The 19,185-nt window shown below is 40.6% G+C and overlaps 1 protein-coding gene across 2 annotated transcripts in view; it reads left to right on the top strand.

The window, feature by feature from the left end:
- Nucleotides 1-19,185, top strand: part of RORA (RAR related orphan receptor A) — a 710,690-nt gene that overhangs the window by 671,852 nt on the left and 19,653 nt on the right. For both annotated transcript variants that reach the window (XM_072808955.1, XM_072808956.1), the window contains 2 exons: nucleotides 13,304-13,445; nucleotides 16,625-17,020. In XM_072808955.1, coding sequence (XP_072665056.1) covers nucleotides 13,304-13,445; nucleotides 16,625-17,020 — 538 coding nt within the window. The remainder of the gene's footprint in view (nucleotides 1-13,303; nucleotides 13,446-16,624; nucleotides 17,021-19,185) is intronic.

The following is a 19,185-nucleotide window of genomic DNA, read 5'->3' as shown; positions in this document are numbered from 1 at the left end:
CAACCCAGATGCCCATCACCTGAAAAATGGTTAAAAGTGTGGGGTGGATGAATGAATAAGATCCATAAGTTGGAATGCCTGCCTAGCAATAAGAGAGAATGTACTATCTGTGCACAAAACATTATGGTAAATGAAAGAAGCCAGAAACAAAAGAATAATTACTATATAACTGCATTTATATGTCATTCTAGAAGAAATAAAAACTTTAAATCTATAATGGCAGGAAGCAAATGTGGTAACCTGGAACCCAAGTAAGGAATGACGGCTGAAGGAAGGACACTTTTGTGGCTTGTGGCAATGTCCTATCTTAATCGTGGTGGTAGTTCCACAGGTTAGACATTGTCAAAATTCATCAAGGTGGACTCTTCACAATGGTGTAAGGGTTTTTTGTTTTTGTTGTTGTTGTTGTTTTAAGATTTTATTTATTTATTTATGAGAGACACGGGGGGGGGGGCAGAGACACAGGCAGAGGGAGAAACAGGCTCCATGCAGGGAGCCTGACGTGAGACTCGATCCCGGGTCTCCAGGATCATGCCCTGGGCTGAAGGCAGCACTAAACCACTGAGCCACCCGGGCTGCCCACAATGGTGTGTTTTTGTATTTAATTTATGCCTCAATGAAGTTTATTTAAAATATACATTTAAAAAGAACTAAATCCCAGAGTAAGGCTATAATCTGTGATATGACACAAGCAGCATATACCCACGAGGCAGCAGGAACCTAGAGAAGGAGAAGTCTCGGTTGTCTTTTGGGGACAACATATAACCCAGTCTGACTGGAGCAAAGGGTCATTTTCTGTGGATAGTGGAAAATAAGGAAGGGTATGCCATTCCCAAATTTTTAAAGGCTCTATTTTACCAAGGTTTTTATTATGAAGGTACTTTACTTGTTCTCTCTCTTTTTTAAAGATTTATTTATTTATTTGTGAGAGAGAATGTGCGCCCGCCTGCAGGTGCACATGTGAGCATGCGGGGAGGGGCAGAGGGAGAAGGAAAGAGTCTTAAGCAGACTCCATGCTGAACACAGAGCCCTGGAGAATGGGGAGGGGTTTTGATCCCACAACCTGAGCCAAGAGTCAGAGGCTTGACCAACTATGCCATCCAGGCACACCTACTTGGTTTTTTTTAAATAATGAGGGAACAGTAAGTATATCAGTTCTGGTCATGCCTTGAATATCATATTTCATAAAAACATAAAGTCTAGGTCTGCAGGGGCTTAGGTCTGTCATTAAAGATGTTTCTGAGCTCTTGGAACAGAATTTAGTTCCAGCCCTGGGTGAGCGGTAGGAGGAGGTGAGGGGTAAGCTGAGGCAGGCCTGCCTAGGAGGAGGGGCCAGGCCATGGAATGGGGAAGCAGAGCGAAGGCCAGAAATAAACAAGAGGCTGTGGATGTTAGGCTTGAGGTTCAGTCTTCAAAGTGAGTATAAATACTGAAGTGTTTGTAGAAAAATGACATCGATTGAGATATCCTTTGAGAAATGGTCTTATTTACCGTTCTAGTTCCATTCCTAACTTCACCCTTAGATACAGTGGCTGCTCAAAGGATGATGATGAAAAATTTATCTCACAATAAAAACACTTTATTATCTGTATCCTTTACACTTTTGGGATCTACAATTTCAATTATAACTTTTTAAATGATAATGTACAATCAAGTATTAAGATTGATAGGATTGATTTCTGACTAAGACCTTTTGCTCTTGATTGGGTAAGAACAGAGTAACATTTGTTTGTCAAATAATTATTCATCAATTAATACATTTAAGATGATGTCTTATGCAAAGTTTCCTTTTCCACCCAGTGAAGGGAGAATTTGGAGTAGTTTCTTTGTGTTAACATTATACAAGACTCTTAACTCTAGGGAACAAATTGAGGGTTGCTAGAGGGGAGGTGGGTGGGGGGATGGGCTAAATGGGTGATGGGCATTAAGGAGGGCACTTGATGCAATGAGCACTGTTATAGGCAAATGCTGAATCTTTAAATTCTACCCCTGAAACTAATAATATACTATGAATAAAAAACAAAAAAAAACAATATGCTGAGATTAACAATGAAAACCCTTCTCAAAGATAATCCAGAATGTTGGGCAGCCCGGGTGGCTCGGCGGTTTAGCGCCACCTTCAGCCCAGGGCATGATCCTGGAGACCCGGATCAAGTCCCACATCGGGCTCCCTGCAGGGAGCCTGCTTCTCCCTCTGCCTGTGTCTCTGCCTCTCTCTCTGTGTCTCTCATGAATAAATAAATAAAATCTTAAAAAAAAAAAAAGATATCCAAAACGCAAAATTTGTTTTTCCACCCTTTTTTCTTAAAAGAGTTAAAGCAATTTCTGGAGCTCTATATGTATTAGGCTAAAAAGAAATGTCTATAAATATTTCATTTAGGCTCAAGTTGTTTTTTAGAGAATTCTAATATTTTTATTTCAGTCATGAAATGTAACTAGCTTTGGACCAATTTTGTCCACTTTTCAGCATTGATATATTCATGTCCAACATTTTTATTTTATTTTTTTCCAACCTTTTTATTTTAATGTCTTATAACACTTGGCCCCAGTATTAGAGCTAACCATTTAAAATGAAAATTAGACTTGGCTGTTACTGCATCCTGTAGCATCAGAGTTTCAGTTCTGTTATATACCAGGTGATAAGAAAAAAATTTCATTTAGCTCACTCCTCCAATCCTGTGACGAAATGTATATGTAGTAGGATGTGTGAAACCCCAATGTGCATCAAGATGATTTGTGTTTTTTTCTTTTTCTGTATATTTTGGTTTTTTGTTTTGGTCTTAATTATGTCTCAGTAACTGCTGTCCTCAGTTCATAGACAATGCTGGGCTTATGGCTTATGGCCTTGTCGTCAATATATAGTGTCTGGCTCAGGGCAGGGTTCCTCATGCTTGCCTGGCGATCACTGCTGTTGAATGTGTTCATTTGGATTGAGTCTGAGTGTAGCAGATCACAGTACGGCAAAGCAGACATCTACACTTACCAAATATGACACATGAGGTCAGCTTTAATCAGAGATCATTTGCACATACAATTCTACAGGGAGGCCAGTCATTATTGAAGGGGAAAGTAGTTCAGGAGATCTATGATTCCATGATTTATTGCTGCCAGATGTAGGGGTGTAGAGCTGTACCAGCAAACTTTTGCAAAGGAGGTTGCCTATTCTTTCCTAAAGAACAAATTCCCTTCTTCATTTGCTTCCTAGAGGACTATTATTCCTGCCCCACACACACACATACACATTTTAATTCTATCATTTCCTCTACCTCTTTCTGTCTCTGATTTTAGTCTATTCATGTCCTCTCCTTACCCCTCAGTAAAATTAAATCGACAGTTATTTTCTTTCTTAACTTTAAATACTTCACTCTGCCCGTGTTTATCCAAAGATACTTCTTCCTTTCCCCCATCATACTTCTGAATATTCTCAACAGAAAATTCCCCAGAGAAATAAAATTGTAACAGTTCATCTTTTACAGAAGGGATTCTCTGCTGTGAGAGGGAGACATATATCTACTTCAACAGTCCCCCCAAATTCCAATTTTTTAGTTGTATTGGAAAATACAATAATTCAGGCAAGCATAGGAACATTCATAATAAATCATAGAGTTATGAATAAATCTTGGTTGTCAAAAGCAAATGTGTAGCCGTTCCAAAGCGTCTGCCATTAGAATTCAGCAAGGCAGCTGTCAGCTGTTTTCTTGTAATTAAACAGCCAATGAACAGCTAATTAAGACATATGTGTATACAGAAGTGGAAGTGGGTATGTTAATGAACTGTAGGAATCAATTCATTAAGTGAAAATTGTCAAAAGACCAAACATCAGATCAGCATTTCAGCCTATGCCTTACTGAGAAGGAGCCCCAAACTGGAGGGGAGCCCCCCTCAGAGCAAGACCCTCTGAACACCTTCCCAGCCACACCCATAGTACTTCATCCAGCCAACCCACAATTTTGGGCAAAACTATTAATAACTCCAGTAGGAAATGCCATGTATATTTCAGAGCTTTTTATTAAGTAGATCCAGCAAATGAAAATGTTTTCCTACCCATATATAAACATGGTATTCAATATCCTATGAAATGTCACCTCCCTCTCCTGTGTCTGAACCATTATATGGAACTTGGACTACAGAACTGAAAAATGGGTGTTTGGGGCTTGTTTGGTTTTGTTGTTTGTCTTGTTTTGTTTTGTTTGATCTGCCCTACATGTTTGTCTTGATGCTTTTTTTGGTACTATATTAAGAAGTCTGTAGCATTTGGAATAAGATGCACTCAGTGTTCAGCAATTCAAATCCTGGCTCTTACCCTTACCTGCTGTGTGACTTCAAACACATGACTTAACCTCTCTGCACTTGAATCTTCTCATTGTAAATCATATAGAAATAACTGCTTTGCAAGGTTGATGTGAATTACAGATCAATAATGTTTACCAAGTGTCCTACATGGTGCCTGGTATTGAGCAGGTGTGCAGCATATGATTGTCACCACAGTTTTTAATCAGCACCATCATTTTTCCCTCTGGTCGTTCATTCAGCAAGTATTTGTTGACTTCTCTAAGTACTGGATTAGCTCCTGGGAACAAAGAAACAAAGCTATCAGTGAGGGGAGACCTGGTTATAAGGGTGCACATGGAGGGAGCCCCTCAACTAGCCTTGGGAGGAGCAAAGTCAGAGAAGGTGATTATCTCCATGAATCCTGAAGAGAAAGGGAGAGCTTCTAGAAGTGGAGGCAGCTGCGGGAGTTGCCCCTGAAGAAACTGTGAACCAGGAATTCAGGCTTGGCCAGAGTAAGACTTTGAGAAGAATGTCGGAGAGAGTTGTCTGGACAGGTGGTCATGGCCTGGTCATCAGCAGGGATCCATTGAGGACTTAGAAGCAGGGAAGTGACCCCATCAGGTTGATGTTTGAGAAAAGGTCTCTGGTAACTATTTGAAAAGGAATTGGAGAGAGTTTGAATGTAAGCAGGAAAACCAATTGGGAGGCTATATAATAACCAATTTGGGCTGGGACACTTGGGTGCTCAATGGTTGGGTGTCTGCCTTCAGCTGAGGCTGTGGTCCTGCGGTGCTGGGATCGATTCCTGTATTAGGCTCCCCTCGGGGAGCCTGCTTCTCCCTCTGCCTGTGTCTCTGCCTCTCTCTCTCTCTCTCTCTCTCTCTCTGTGTGTGTGTGTGTGTGTGTGTCATGAACAAATAAGTAAAATCTTTTAAAAAATAACCGGTTTGGGCAGTGGTAGGTACATAAACATGAGAAAATTGCAGTAAAGATGGAGAACAGTGGAAGGATTTGAGAAATAGGAAGATGGCAAGAACAGCCTAATGTGGTAACTGCATGGGTGTGGGAGGGGAGGAGGCAGGGATGAAATGAAGCCTGTCGTTCTGCCTTGAGTAACTTGGATGAAGGTGGTCCCTTGACTGAGCAAGCAAACACTGGAGGAGATGAGCCAGGAATGGGGCAGTGGGCTGGAATATGTCCTATTCTAGAATGAAGACAAAACCATTCTGTCCAAGTGACTGAAGAATGTGTGTACAGACATAAGGATGACAGGGCTATAGAAAGCCAAGCCACAGCTTTGGGTAGAGGTCCGCCTGGAGTAGGGAGGGTTCATTCAGACGATGGGAAGCTGGGGAAGGGCTGTGCTCTGTCCAGTCACGTGCTAGTCAGTTTTTAACAATTGACTTTGGAAAACAGTGTCTAATTGTATGGACATAACTTCAATGTATATTTCACTGATGTATGCCACACAATTAAAATCTATGATATCGTGCACTCTGAACTTCATATCGATATATATATAAACTTCATATCGATAAATGTTCTCAGTAATTTTTGCTGAACTCCTGCATCCATATCTGTGGTTGCCGTTGATGAGAGACTGTAGTGCCAACATGAATGTTGATATTTTCATTTACGTTAATGAATAAGAGGAAAGTGAAATAAGGAAGACGTGTTTTGGAATTTCACTCATGCATCAGTGATGACATGAGCAACCTCTTTCCTGAATCGGATAATAGCTTTTAAATACTGGAAGAAGGGCAGCCCGGGTGGCTCAGCGGTTTAGCCCTGCCTTCGGCCCAGGGTGTGATCCTGGAGACCTGGGATCGAGCCCCACGTCGGGTCTCTGTCTCTCTCTCTCTCCTCTCTGTGTATTCTCATGAATAAATAAATAAAATCTTTTAAATAAATAAATACATACATACATACTGGAAGAAGAGAGACTCCCAACTCTGGAAAACAAAGGGTTGTAGAAGGGAAAGTGGGTGGGGGGATGCTATAATAGGTGACCGGCACTAAGGAGGGCACATGACAAGATTAGCCCTGGGTGTTATATTGTATGCTGGCAAATTAAATTTAAATAAAATAAAGAATTTGAAAAAAAAATAATAATGGAGCTTGTTTTTAACATTAACTATCCTGGAGTTAAAATTTAAAAATAAAAAATAAATACATAAATAAATTAAAACTCAATCAATAAATAAATACTGGAAGAATATTTGAATTTGTTGTGCTGTTCACAGTGTGATGGCTTTAGACATTATATACTTTTACCTTTAACCCACATTATTGTTTCCTTTATCACTTTTTAAATCTGGACAACAAGCAGCACAATAAATCAAGCCCTAATGTAGAGCTTTTGCCAGTTTCCGTGGTATAAATACTCTCAGCACATGGTCAGTTTCAGGCCTCCCAAAATGACATCTTACTGAATGCAGAGCAGGGAAGACATAGCACACCATTATGTAGTATCTCCACCATCCAATAAATATCCTCAGGAACATGGATAATAGCAAAATAAAAAAATAATAAGTTAATTTTTAATAATGGTTATGTTTAACAATTGGTTCACAAAACTCCTGAAATTTTCCCATACACTGTGGCCTCAGTCCCAGTCCTAGGGAATTCCAAACTACTAGGATTGAGGAACAATTTCAGCATTAAGCCAAAAGTTAGGCATCAGAATTTTCCAGAGCACAGAGGGCAGAAACTGGAAATAAAACTCAACAAAAGGCACTTTGAAATGAAAGACAAGGTAAAATAAGGGAGGAACATTGGGGAGTTCTCTTTGAGTCTGTGGAAATCAATACAGATGGTGTGTATGAGCAAGTCGGGATTGTGTGATGTCACTTTTCTTAGCCCAACACTTAAGGAGAGATACTTAAGTGAGAGAGTGCTGTACTTAAAATTAGGACACTGGACTCTGAGTGTCAGCACTAATACTTAACAGGTGTGGGACAACCTTAGACAAGTCACTAAGCAATCCTGAGTTTCATTTTTATTATCTACAAAATAAGAATGCTAGAGTAGATCTGTGATTCCCACAAGGGGAAGGCAGTGGAGTCTTCAGAAAGCTTTGTTAAAATATTTATCATATAAGTTGATATCTTTTTTTTTCTTTTTGTCTGCAAAAATGGCATCTTCATGGAATGCCTGGATGGTTCAGTGGTTGAGCATCTGCCTGCGGTTCAGGGCGTGATCCCAGGGTCCTGGGATGGAGTCCCACATCGGGCTCCCCACTGGGAGCCTGCTTCTCCCTCTGCCTATGTCTCTGCCTCTATTTATGAATAAATAAATAAAATCTTTGTTTAAAAATGGCACCTTCATATTGTTCAGGACTATATCCCCAAAAGCTCTGGTTCAATAGATTTCAAGTGTATTTTGTTTTTTAAAAGTTTCATGGGTGATGCTGATACACCATCTGTTGGAGAATCACTGAACCTGATAATCTCTCAACTTCTTCCAGTTCTAAGGGCCTGTTTGTATTATTCTGATGAACTCTTTGCAGTAACTGCATGTTGGTATGCTGCCACTAGGTGGTGGTAGTGTGCCGCAGTCACACCAAGTTCTGCCACCAGGAAATTCATCATGGCGGCCCTCTGCTGGAGCCCACCAGGCTCACAGTGGCACATCTGCATGTATTTTGACATCCATAAAAAGTGAACTTTTACGAAAGCCGAAGAAATAATTCATTAGCTCATCTTTTGGCAATAAAACTCCAAAATTGTGAACTTATCAGTAGTTTCTCTCTTCTTTATACATACCTCTTCAGTTCCACCCCAAAACTCCATGGACTGGCCTGTGCAGTCCCGGCTCTCTGTATGGCCTCAATCACCCCACCCCCTAGCACTTGTGCCTGAGCTCACTCATCTCTCACTGAGACCCTTTCCAGGATTGCTCCCCAGTCAGTAAAGATCCTGCTTCTATTTATGAGCATGTTTCTACCTTTAGGTGGGAAGATACCTACCATATCTTCTACCTTTCATCCTCATCCTTCTTGCTTCTCTAATCCTCCTCCCTCTTACGTGTTCATAAGCTTTAAATATTTTTCAGTTTAACTTCCCAAATCCTTAAGCCCCTGAGAAATCCCCAAGAATGCTGAAATGAAAAGAACAAAAGGAAGGAAGGAGGAGGGGGGAGAGAGAGAGATAGAAAGAAAGAAAGAAAGAAAGAAAGAAAGAAAGAAAGAAAGAAAGAAAGAAAGAAAGAAAGAAAGAGAAAGAAAAGAAAAGGAAAGAAAAAGAAAGAAAAGAAAAGACAAGACCAAGTCCTCATTATGTCTGAAATGCCAAGTTCAGGGTTTATCTGAGTCACACAGGCTTACTCTCTTCCTCCCTTCGTAGCTCTCACCTTATAACCCTACATGACCCATCCAATATGGTATGTGATAGCTCTCTTTTGGGCATAATTCTGTTGCCTCAGCCCAAAAGCAAGATCTCTTCTGTGGTTCCCTGCCACTCCCAGAACTTTAAGGAGGCATTTGCTCAACTGACTCAGTGTAGAATAAATGGCTTTGTGAAGAGCAAGGTGTGTCTATTTGCTCACCCACTTTCCCCCAAACCCTTCAAAGCTGAGACATCTAAAGAAGTATAGTTCTTTTCCAAGTTGTTAGCTTGGAACCTAGACATTAGTTCCAGCCTCAGTGCTCAAAGCATATGTGGAATGCTTCCCATGAAGGCTTGCAATTTATGGCATAATTAGACATCTTTAATGATAGAGGTCTTTAACGACTCAGTGTCCTTGAAGTAAGTTTGTTGTTGTTATTGTTTTATTTGCTTTCCAAATGAGCCAAAATAATTTAGAAATAAGTAAGGTAAATAAAAAGAGACATAATCCTCTGGTCAGAGATGAGGGAAAATTGTGACATCACGAGACTGGTTTTCTCATGTGACGCTCCCCCACATTAGGAGGTGGCTGTAGAAGAGGAAACTGTAAAATGCCTGGGCAGTGGCCTTTAGCCTGTTAAAAGGGCTCACCTGAAGGAAAACAGCAATTTCAGAGTAGATCAGTCTTGCTACTTTATTCATTCCTGTTTCTTTGGCTAATTTAATGGTTGCCCTCTATGAGAACAACCAAGTAGGAATCCTTTTGACACGCAAGGGCAGCAGAAAAATAAAGAGGATAAAAGTGTGAGTTCTGGAATTAAGCCACAGGAATTCATATCCTGCCTTTACCTCATGCCAGAGGTGGGGCTCTGAGAAAGTCGTTGTACCTAAAACCAAGGAAATGATAGTGCCTTCCTCATACTGCCCTTGTCAAAATTAAGTGATGTCATCCACATAAAGCACAGGGTACCTAGCACATAATAAGCACTGTTTTAATGATAACTGGGATTTGTTTTAATCAGGTAGGTAAGATACAGACACAAAAATGTCATGAAAGAAGAATATTTTATACTCATGGGTCCCTAGAAACAGGGGGTACAGCATGGTGTGCAGGAGGAGCCACAGTGGGAAACACCCAGGTCAGGAGGACGTAGAAGGGACAAGGGGAAAATATGGACAACAGCTTTTGTTGTGATTTCCTGTAGGAAGGTATGGACAAGGAGGGTAAGCAGGTTTAAGATTGGCTAGTTCTAGCCAGCTCTGGAGTCTAAGGGATGCCCTAGTTGTCTCTTACCTGGTCCTGGGATAAAATGGGCAGGACAGTAGTGGCCCAGAGTATGAGAACCTTACAGAGGAGGTGGTTGGGTATACAGGCTCTGGATTGGTTGGTTTGCCTATGAAAAGTATGCTCCCAGGCATGTTATCTGTGATCTCTAGGAATTAGCTAGCCCTGGGAAATGTAATATCTCCTAGGTCACAAAGCCCCAAGACATCAAAGCATCAAAAATATGGAATAAAAATACATGTCATTATCATCATCATCATCATCATCATGCCTTCTCAGCATTCCCTGGTAGCAGAACAAACTGATGGTTTTATATGGCTTCTTTGCCAGCATTCTGGAACTTACTAGTGATGGTTGATGTTAATTGGAGTTTAATAAGTAGGAACTAAAAAGCAGCATGCCTTTTGTTAATGACCCAACCATTACTCAAGAGCTGTATCTAGTTCTGGATTTCAAAGTGGAAAAACCAGAGAGGATTCTGAGAAGAAATACTTTATGGGGTGAAAGAACCTGAAAGGAAAGGTGATAGATGCTGTGATTTGGTCTACAGGTAAGGTATTGGGAGATAGCATGGCAGTCTACAAGTACCGCTTCCCTTCAAATAAAAAGAGATCATTTAGACGTTCTCCATATTTGCTGATCATAGAACAAAATGGAGCAGGTTCATTGTGAAGCAAGCAAAATTCAGCCTTAACTAAAGGCGAAGCAAATAATTCCTGACCATAGGCACCTGTAGGAATAGCAAACACAGAGGGTCTCAATGGTGGTAGAGCCTCAAGAAAGAAATAGATAACCTTTCAGCTTTGACAGAGAAGATGTATCTCAGACAAATTGACAGGTGACCTCTTAGTATCTCTTTCTAAGGATTATCTGCCTCTGTTACCATCTATATTTTCTTGAATTCTCTCCATTAAACTCCAAGGAAAGCTTTATTTCTTCTCACTTCCTTTTCACAGAGGGAAAAAACACAAAACAAACAAAAAAGCCCACAGCTTTAGGTATTTTGAGAAAAGTGAGATTGCTTCACAGAAGAGGCCAGACTTGATATAAAGGAGATTCAAAGCACATCAGACAGCCGGTCTGAGACCCCAGGTCCCCAGCCCTACTTATGTTTAGGCTAGTGAGTAGTTTGGCAGACAGCCAAAAGTAGGTGATAGGTCAGTGCCTTGCCCCTCCTGTTCTAGGTTGGTTTTCAAAACAAAGATATGGGTACTGAGGTTATATCCATCATAGCCATTGACTTAATCCACAGTCACTGACCCAACACAAAAGAAAGCAGATGTACTACATTGCTCCTCCCAAGTAGTTCACATACCTTTTCACCAACATATTGTAGAAAAATCAGAAAGCACAGATAAACAGGAATGTGTTTATTTTTATCACGTTTTTATGTCAATAATTACATTTCTGAAATACCATTTTTACTGGTTTCCGAATGTATAGACCCAATATGACTCTTGTAATTCACTAATGTAGGACATTTAGCATCTTTCTAAATTGTCTTTATATTACAGACAGTGCTTAAGATGAACATCCTTGTAGACAAGTCTTTATACCATTCTTAATATTCTTTTAAAATATATTCCCTAAAGGATAATTAACAATATCTGATTCAGTAAACAGACATATTTTTAAGGATTTTGATACAACTGCCACGTTGATCTCCAGGAAAATCTTTTGGTGAAGGGGCGCCTGGGTGACTCAGTTGGTTAAGTGCTGCCTTTGGCTCAGGTCATGATCCCAGGGTCCTGGGTGGAGCCCTGAATCGGATCCCCTACTCAACAGGGAGTCTGCTTCTCCTTCTGCCCCTGCCCCTGCTCTCACATGCATGCGCTCTTGCTCTCTCTCAAACAAATAAATAAAATCTTAAAAAAAAAAATTTGTGTGTGAAAAAGTACCTTTGTCAAGTGTGCCTTCCATTCTGTCAATTCTTCAGGATATTACCTCTCCCTTCTCCACTAGTGTCCCCTTTATTGGGATCATGTCTCTTTATCATTAAGGATTTGAAGATAATGCTCTTTTGTGCCCATCATGGCTCTGTGTCATGGAAAGGACTCTGGTTACCTTCCTTTTCTTCAATACCTCCCTAGTTTGCAAAACCACTAAGAGATGAGTCATTAATAAAAAAGACAACCAGCCCCCCATATGCTTAGAAATTAATAAATGAGCTTCTAAATAACATATTAAGGAAGAAATGTATTGAAAATTAGAACATATTAAATGAATGGTAATGCTAAAATACTACATAGCAAAATTTGTGGGTTACTTCTAAAAGATAACCAAAAGGAAAATGTGTAGCTTTAGGAAAAGAACACTGAAAATTAATGATGTATTAAGGATCCAGCTCAAGAAGTTAGCAAGAATGAAGGAACGAATAAGTGAATGAATAAATGAAATCCTTGAGGACAGTAGCTCCTTAGGCATCTTTGCAAACCTTCTTATTTCCAAAATAGTGCTTAACAAGTAAATGGAGGGACGGGCTCCACCTGGGTGGCAGCCAGTTAAGCATCAGACTCCTGGTTTCAGCTCAGGTCATGATCTCATGGGTCCTGAGATCAAGCCCTACTAGGGCTCTGCACTCATCAAGGAGTCTGCTTAATATTATCTCTCCCTTTCCCTCTGCCCCTTCCACCCATGTGCACATGCTCTCTCTCTCTCTCTCTCTCTCTCACTCGCTCTGACTCTCTCTCTCTCTCATTCTCTCTCTCAAATAATAAATCTTAAAAAAAAAAAAAAACAAGTAAGTAGAATCGATGAGCATCAGATTGGATTTGTTAAATAAAGGCCATGACTCTGAACACATGGTATTTCCAAAGTCTCAGGGGTTGAGGAGTATTTCCATTCTGATTTATATGCCAAGATAATCCATCCAAGTGTCATTTAAGTTCTTGGAGCAGGAGATTCTGTCTTAGGGAATGCAAGATGCCTGGAATGTGGTGGAGTTAAACGCACTAGAAGAGATAACCCAAGGTAGCAGGATTACAGCCACCATGAGTTACACTAAGGCAGCATTGTCCTTATCTCTGGACATCCCAGAGAAGAGTTTTATGTTTATTCCACTAAAAATATTTTGGAGATAAAGGTTAAAGATAAGTGCATTTGTACCAATCCATCAAGCAGATGGTTTTTGGTCATCAGAAGTCAAGAACAGGGCCTGATGCTGTGCCTTTCACATAGGCAGCCATCTGTTGGAGTTCAAGAAAGTTTTGCATGTGTAAGGGACAGAGGATTAGGCTCTAGAGACCAATTTTACCCAAGAAAAAGTAGTGACTTTAATGTCATTAACGGTCTCCTGGATGATCTGCTATAACTTTAATTCTCCATTAAACATTTATGCAGCTCAGTGCTTAGTATACTGCCTTTAGTATCATATGGCTCAAACTGACACTAACCTGTTTTATATTTTATAACTGAATCACAGGGCTTTTTCAGGAGAAGTCAGCAAAGCAATGCCACCTACTCCTGTCCTCGTCAGAAGAACTGTTTGATTGATCGAACCAGTAGAAACCGCTGCCAACACTGTCGATTACAGAAATGCCTTGCCGTAGGGATGTCTCGAGATGGTGAGCACTCAGTTTGAGTTGTACAGTAGCGTGGGCTTGGGAAGGAGCCTTTTGAGACTTGGACCCAGATCTGCCCCTCCCCACCCCACCCTACCTCCTCTGGAGGCTTTGCAGATTCCACAACAGCTACTTCCTCCTCCATAAGGCATTGGAGTCAGCTGGGGAGTGAGGGTGGCATGGAGAAGGAGCATCTGTGTGGTCAGAACACCTTTGGATTTTTGACATTCAAGACATTACAGGTTAATAAGTTGATTGATGGTGCATGTCATCTGAGGGCCTTAATAAATATACCTCTTACAGGCATTTTCCCCAGTAAGAAATACAAGCCAGAGCTAATTGTTAAGGCTAATTGTTAGTGCTTTACAGTAATTAGTAAAGCTTATTGGCAGTTGGAATGAATTAGCTTTTATGTTAACTGAATATTTTGAATCACTCAAAGTCCTATATTTGGGGGGGTTTAAATTTTTAAATTAAGTTTTTTAAATTTTAATTCCAGTGTAGTTAACATACAGTGTAATATTAATTTCAGGTGTACAATATGATGATTTAACATTTCCATATACTCCTTAATCCCTCATCAGCTATTTCACCCGGCCTCCAGACTCCCTCCCCCCTGGTATGCTTTATTTTAAAAGAGTATCCTCAGTTAAAGTTATTTCTTTTTCCAACAAGAACATTTTTTACTTAGGGCATATTTCAGAATACATGCTTCTATAGGATATATGTAAGATATTCCATCCAAGAAAAATAGAATACACGTTTTCTTTAAGTACATAAGGAACAATCCCCTGGCTAAGTCACATAAAAAAGAGACATAACAAATATTATAAATTTAAGAAGACCGAAATCACAGCATGTATATTTTCCAACCACAATGGTACAAAACGAAAGATCAACAATAAAACAAAGCTGGAAAATCTACAACGTAAATATTTAATACATAAAAACTATACAACACACTACTCCACAAGCAGTGGACCAAATAAGAAATCAAACAGCAAATCCAAATATGTCTCAAAACAAAAGGACAAGTCATGTATTTGTACCTACAGAATGTGTGAAAATAGTGCAAAGCATGGCTCAATGACAAATGTTCTTTTCCTTAAAAGAAGCTATTTTAAGAAATAGAGGCCATCTATCATTCATTTGCAAAACATTTCAAGATCTTCCTGGAAAACTATCTTAAGTGCACTGAATAATCAACACCAGATTTCAAGACAGTTATTCTTATACAAGGAAACTGGGCAGAAAGTATAGCGGGTACATTTTAGGGACTTTTACGAATATACAGGCTGGCTGGCTCTCCTAAGAGATCCCCTTGAAAGAAATATCTCTTCCAATGGAATTTCAGCCTGTGGAAATATTTCAGAAGGCTGGGCAGGCATTCCAAAAGCCTGTCTTCCCCATAATCAGATGTTCTTGGGGCCTGCAGACCAGCCCAGGCACGAGTTGTGATGTACGTCAGTAGTGGTGCACAGGATGGCCACTTAAAATAGGTATGAACAAAAATAAAGTTTGGGGCATTGGGAAGATGCAAGTCACGGAACTTAAATACTCAGAAATTCCGGTGATATGCAGCTCTGCAGATTTCATCTTTCTGTGGCACTACACTCACAAAGCCAGGTATATCTCTTGTAAACTTGTAAGCCAGGATCACAAATTGCATGTGCATTTTCTCAACAACTGATCCTTTCATTTCACTTACAGGATAGTATAATTACTCTTGTTAATGTTAAGGCAAAAGTTAAAACACAATTCAGAGTCACAGCAAAATGAGTTTCACTTATGGTTATTAATCCCTCTGGGTATTCTGGAGTATTCTTAATAAAAAAAAAAAAAAGTATCCCTTCAGTATGCCTCTTGGAGATTTTGCACAGAAGTGGCCACACATATGTTATGGGCTTGATGCGAATACTGGGGCTCGTACAATGACAGGCCTGGAACCCAGAGATCAGAGCAGCCTAATTGCTGCCTAACCAGCCCCAGGTTTGTTTCCAGCCATGGAAACTGGAAATTGACCAGACTCCCAGCCATTTGTTCCCTCTGTGTAAAGGGACAGCACGTCATCCTTGGCAGGAAACAAATCTATCAGCTGACCCAGGTGGTTGGTTGGTCCTGGTTCCCAACTTCACTTCCATCTATCTTGCCTCCTGCCCCTAGATTCATAGAATTATAATGATGGTCAAATGGATGAATTCATCTACCTAGTCAGCTATAAATGTAACCATAATCAATTAGGAGAATTTAGTCCCTCCAGTAGAGGCTTCATCTGCTTACACAGAATTGGGTTGAGAAAAATGGGCTAGTGGGAGAGTTGAGACCAGGAAATCAAAAGGTTTCTTTTGTCAATTATCTGGTGTTTTAGGAAAGATCATTTGGGATTCTGAGTGAACTGGAAAGTTAGTACACTCCCTGTTCTACTCTAAATATGGGGATACATCACAAGGAGAAACACTGCAAACACAAATTTGCCCAACAGGGATCTTACACAATGTTTGCCCTTCCAAAAATTCTGATAACTCTTTTTACTTGAGGGTAAAGCAGAAAGTCACTTAAAGGTGGGCCCAAGGGTTCCACGGGGATGACTGTGACTCAGAGGAAGGGAGGGAGCTTCTGAGGTCAGGTAGACTCAGATATAATTGAGGAAATTGCAAAGGGGCCTCATCCAGTCTCAGCAGTTGAGGTCTCGGCAAAGCCCCAGATTCGGCTGCTTGACTGGGAAGAAACGAATGAATGAGTGAAATGAATGAAAGGTGAGGTTTGGCTGCTTGTGCCTCGATGTACCCCTGTGAGTCTGCATCCCTGCACGTCGGTCTGAACCCTGGGAAGAGAAAGAGGTGGTCTAGGCAAGTGGCATGGGCAGAGAATGAACAAGCCCATTAAGTCATACATCAGTGGTTCCCACTGAGCTTAGGGTTATGTGACAGCAGGAAAACATAAGTGGTCATTGCCCTTCCTCCAGTCCTCGGTCTGTTTCTGAAACTTAGCTCCTCTGGGCTGTGGAGCAAGCCTGTGTGGGGTGTGGGACCATTTTCACCTCTGGACCACGTCCTTATTTTGCAGTGATGTAGTTTTTGATTGAGATTATCTGAGACTTAAAAGGAGCCCCTAAAGCATGCTGGAGAGAATAATAAAGAAAAGCATATTGTATATGGTATGGTCTGGCTTTTCTCTTCCAGCTGTAAAATTTGGCCGAATGTCAAAAAAGCAAAGAGACAGCTTGTACGCAGAAGTACAAAAGCACCGGATGCAGCAGCAGCAGCGAGATCACCAACAGCAGCCGGGAGAGGCCGAGCCGCTGACTCCCACCTACAACATCTCGGCCAACGGGCTCACCGAGCTTCACGAGGACCTCAGCAACTACATCGACGGGCACACCCCCGAGGGCAGCAAGGCGGACTCCGCCGTCAGCAGCTTCTACCTGGACATACAGCCTTCCCCAGACCAGTCAGGTCTTGATATCAATGGAATCAAACCAGAACCAATATGTGACTACACACCAGCATCAGGCTTCTTTCCCTACTGTTCTTTCACCAACGGAGAGACTTCCCCAACTGTGTCCATGGCAGAATTAGGTAAAGGCCTCCTTGTGTCCATTGCAATGCTTTACTCGTGCCCTTTCAAGTAAATGGAATATGTTTGACTACCTTCTAATGAGTTATGTTATTAAAATGGTGCTAGAAGAACAGTTCACCTTGACTATTTGGGCCACTTCAAAGTTCCACCCTGCCCCCTGGCTTGTGGTTGTCCACTGCTTCCCATCACATATCCAAAATATACATTGACCTGTTAATAGCACAGATGGGCAGAGTGAACTTGAAGCCGTCTTTAAATTCCACAGAAACTGTAAACTCAGGGAATGGCCCCATTGGCTTCGTTCATTATTTCCTTTCGTTATATTCCAGATGTTGCTTTACATCTAAAGTTGTAAAACTGGCAGCCCACACACTGTGCTTGTCCATATGCATTTTTTTGACCAGCGCAGACTTTTTAAAAAGTTTCAAATTGGTTGCTAAAATTTTAAGCCTAGACAATCCTGCCTCAGAGTTCAGATTTTCAGCTTCTTGTGAGAGGGGAGAAAATGATCTAGTTTTGCTGAACCAGCATTTGTGATTGGCCACAACTAATTGGTACCAGTTCGGCCCTAACACCTTTATATGTTTTCCTATTTGATATCACTCCCCAGCTCCTGTAGGCATCGAGGTTTTGCAACCCTGATGTATTCTATGAATGTTAAAGGGAAATTGACTTCATTTGCCAAAATGGTTTGGTGATGGATATTGGTGATAAAACTGATATATTTCATAGAAAACTCACCATGTAAAAACAAATAGACCAACAAGCAAATTTGTCATCTCCTCATTCCCGTGTGACATTGTTGCTTTTTGGGAGATGTGACCTAGAAATGTTGATAACACAGACACCGGAGGACTTGCCATTTCGAGGAAGTTGTGTTAACAACCCCTGTTATAGTATTTCATCGATTTTCAGGTGCAACGCTATTCTTAGAGAAACTTTGATAAGAAACTTTGTGGTTTTAGAATCTGATGTGCTCCTCCCTGTGATTCCTCACACAAAGTCCTTTGGGATATTTCAATTAGTTGCTGTGGAGGTGACTAACTTAACACGAGGAGAGAATGAAGACTTCAGATGGAAAAGAACCAGCAGGTTCTGACTTGAGCACAGACATCCTTAGTTCACAGAAATAACGGTTGTGTTCTTTAGATGGTTTCTCCACCTCTGTACCCCATAAAACATTTTTAAGTGAAATTTATATTTCCAGTAAAATCTTTCTCCAAATAGAACAAATTGAATGTTCTTTACGGTTTTTACACAAGCACCTCTTTATGGGTCTAAATTTAAATCCTCAAGAGCAGGGACATTTTAAGCTAGGTCTTTAACCACTGAACAGCATTAAAGGTGTATTGCAGCTCTTTTGATTAACAGAGGAACCTCTGAACTAGAAGCCAAGCTGAGCAGAGGTAGGTTTGATATTTTTTTCTTGAACTAGAACAAAAACCTTCCGTTTTTTGTCGTGAAATCTTGGTTGGCTGAGACTTAAGCAGAACTGTAATGAAAGTAAAATTTTCAGAAATGAATAAGGATTTGATTGAAAGCTGACATGATATCATGAAAAATGACCTGGCTCACTTTCAGTTTGCTTCTACCTTATCATAAATACTAGTCAATCTGTCCTGTTTGCTTGTCAAACAGTCAGCCCTAAAATAAATCCATAGGATTTCGCCAAAGCATCGCCCTTAAATATGACACTTTGGCTAAACACACACTAATACCTGAGGGGCACCAGAAATGACAAAGCAAGTGACCCCTGTGTCCCCTCATCAGTGTCCTCTTCCACAGCTGTCACCTTCCACTGCAGCCTGGGAGCCCCGTGCCCTCGTATGTGTTCCATGCTCTCTTAAATTAGGGGCTTTTCACATGCATTCTGGCATTTTTTTTCCAGGATAAGTAAAATTAATTCATCACTAGGATTAGTCCCAAACCAAAAACTAAATTAAGAATTTGCTGGAAAAGAATATAATTGGGTTCTGATCTCCTTTCCCATTTACATGTACAAAATAGTTGGAAGAATTGAGTAACATAGAAGTGGACAAAGACTTCGGTTTTCTTTCTTCAAAACTATCTGGGGTTCCTTGATATTTCCTTTGGGGCCTTAAGTCCTGCTATCTTTTTTTCTTTAATTCCAGTATAGTTAACATACAGTGTTTTATTAGATTCA

This window comes from Canis lupus, chromosome 32 (assembly GCF_048164855.1).
Source record: "Canis lupus baileyi chromosome 32, mCanLup2.hap1, whole genome shotgun sequence".
NCBI classification, from domain to species: Eukaryota; Metazoa; Chordata; class Mammalia; order Carnivora; family Canidae; genus Canis; species Canis lupus.
This window is presented reverse-complemented; position numbering and strand designations above follow the sequence as displayed.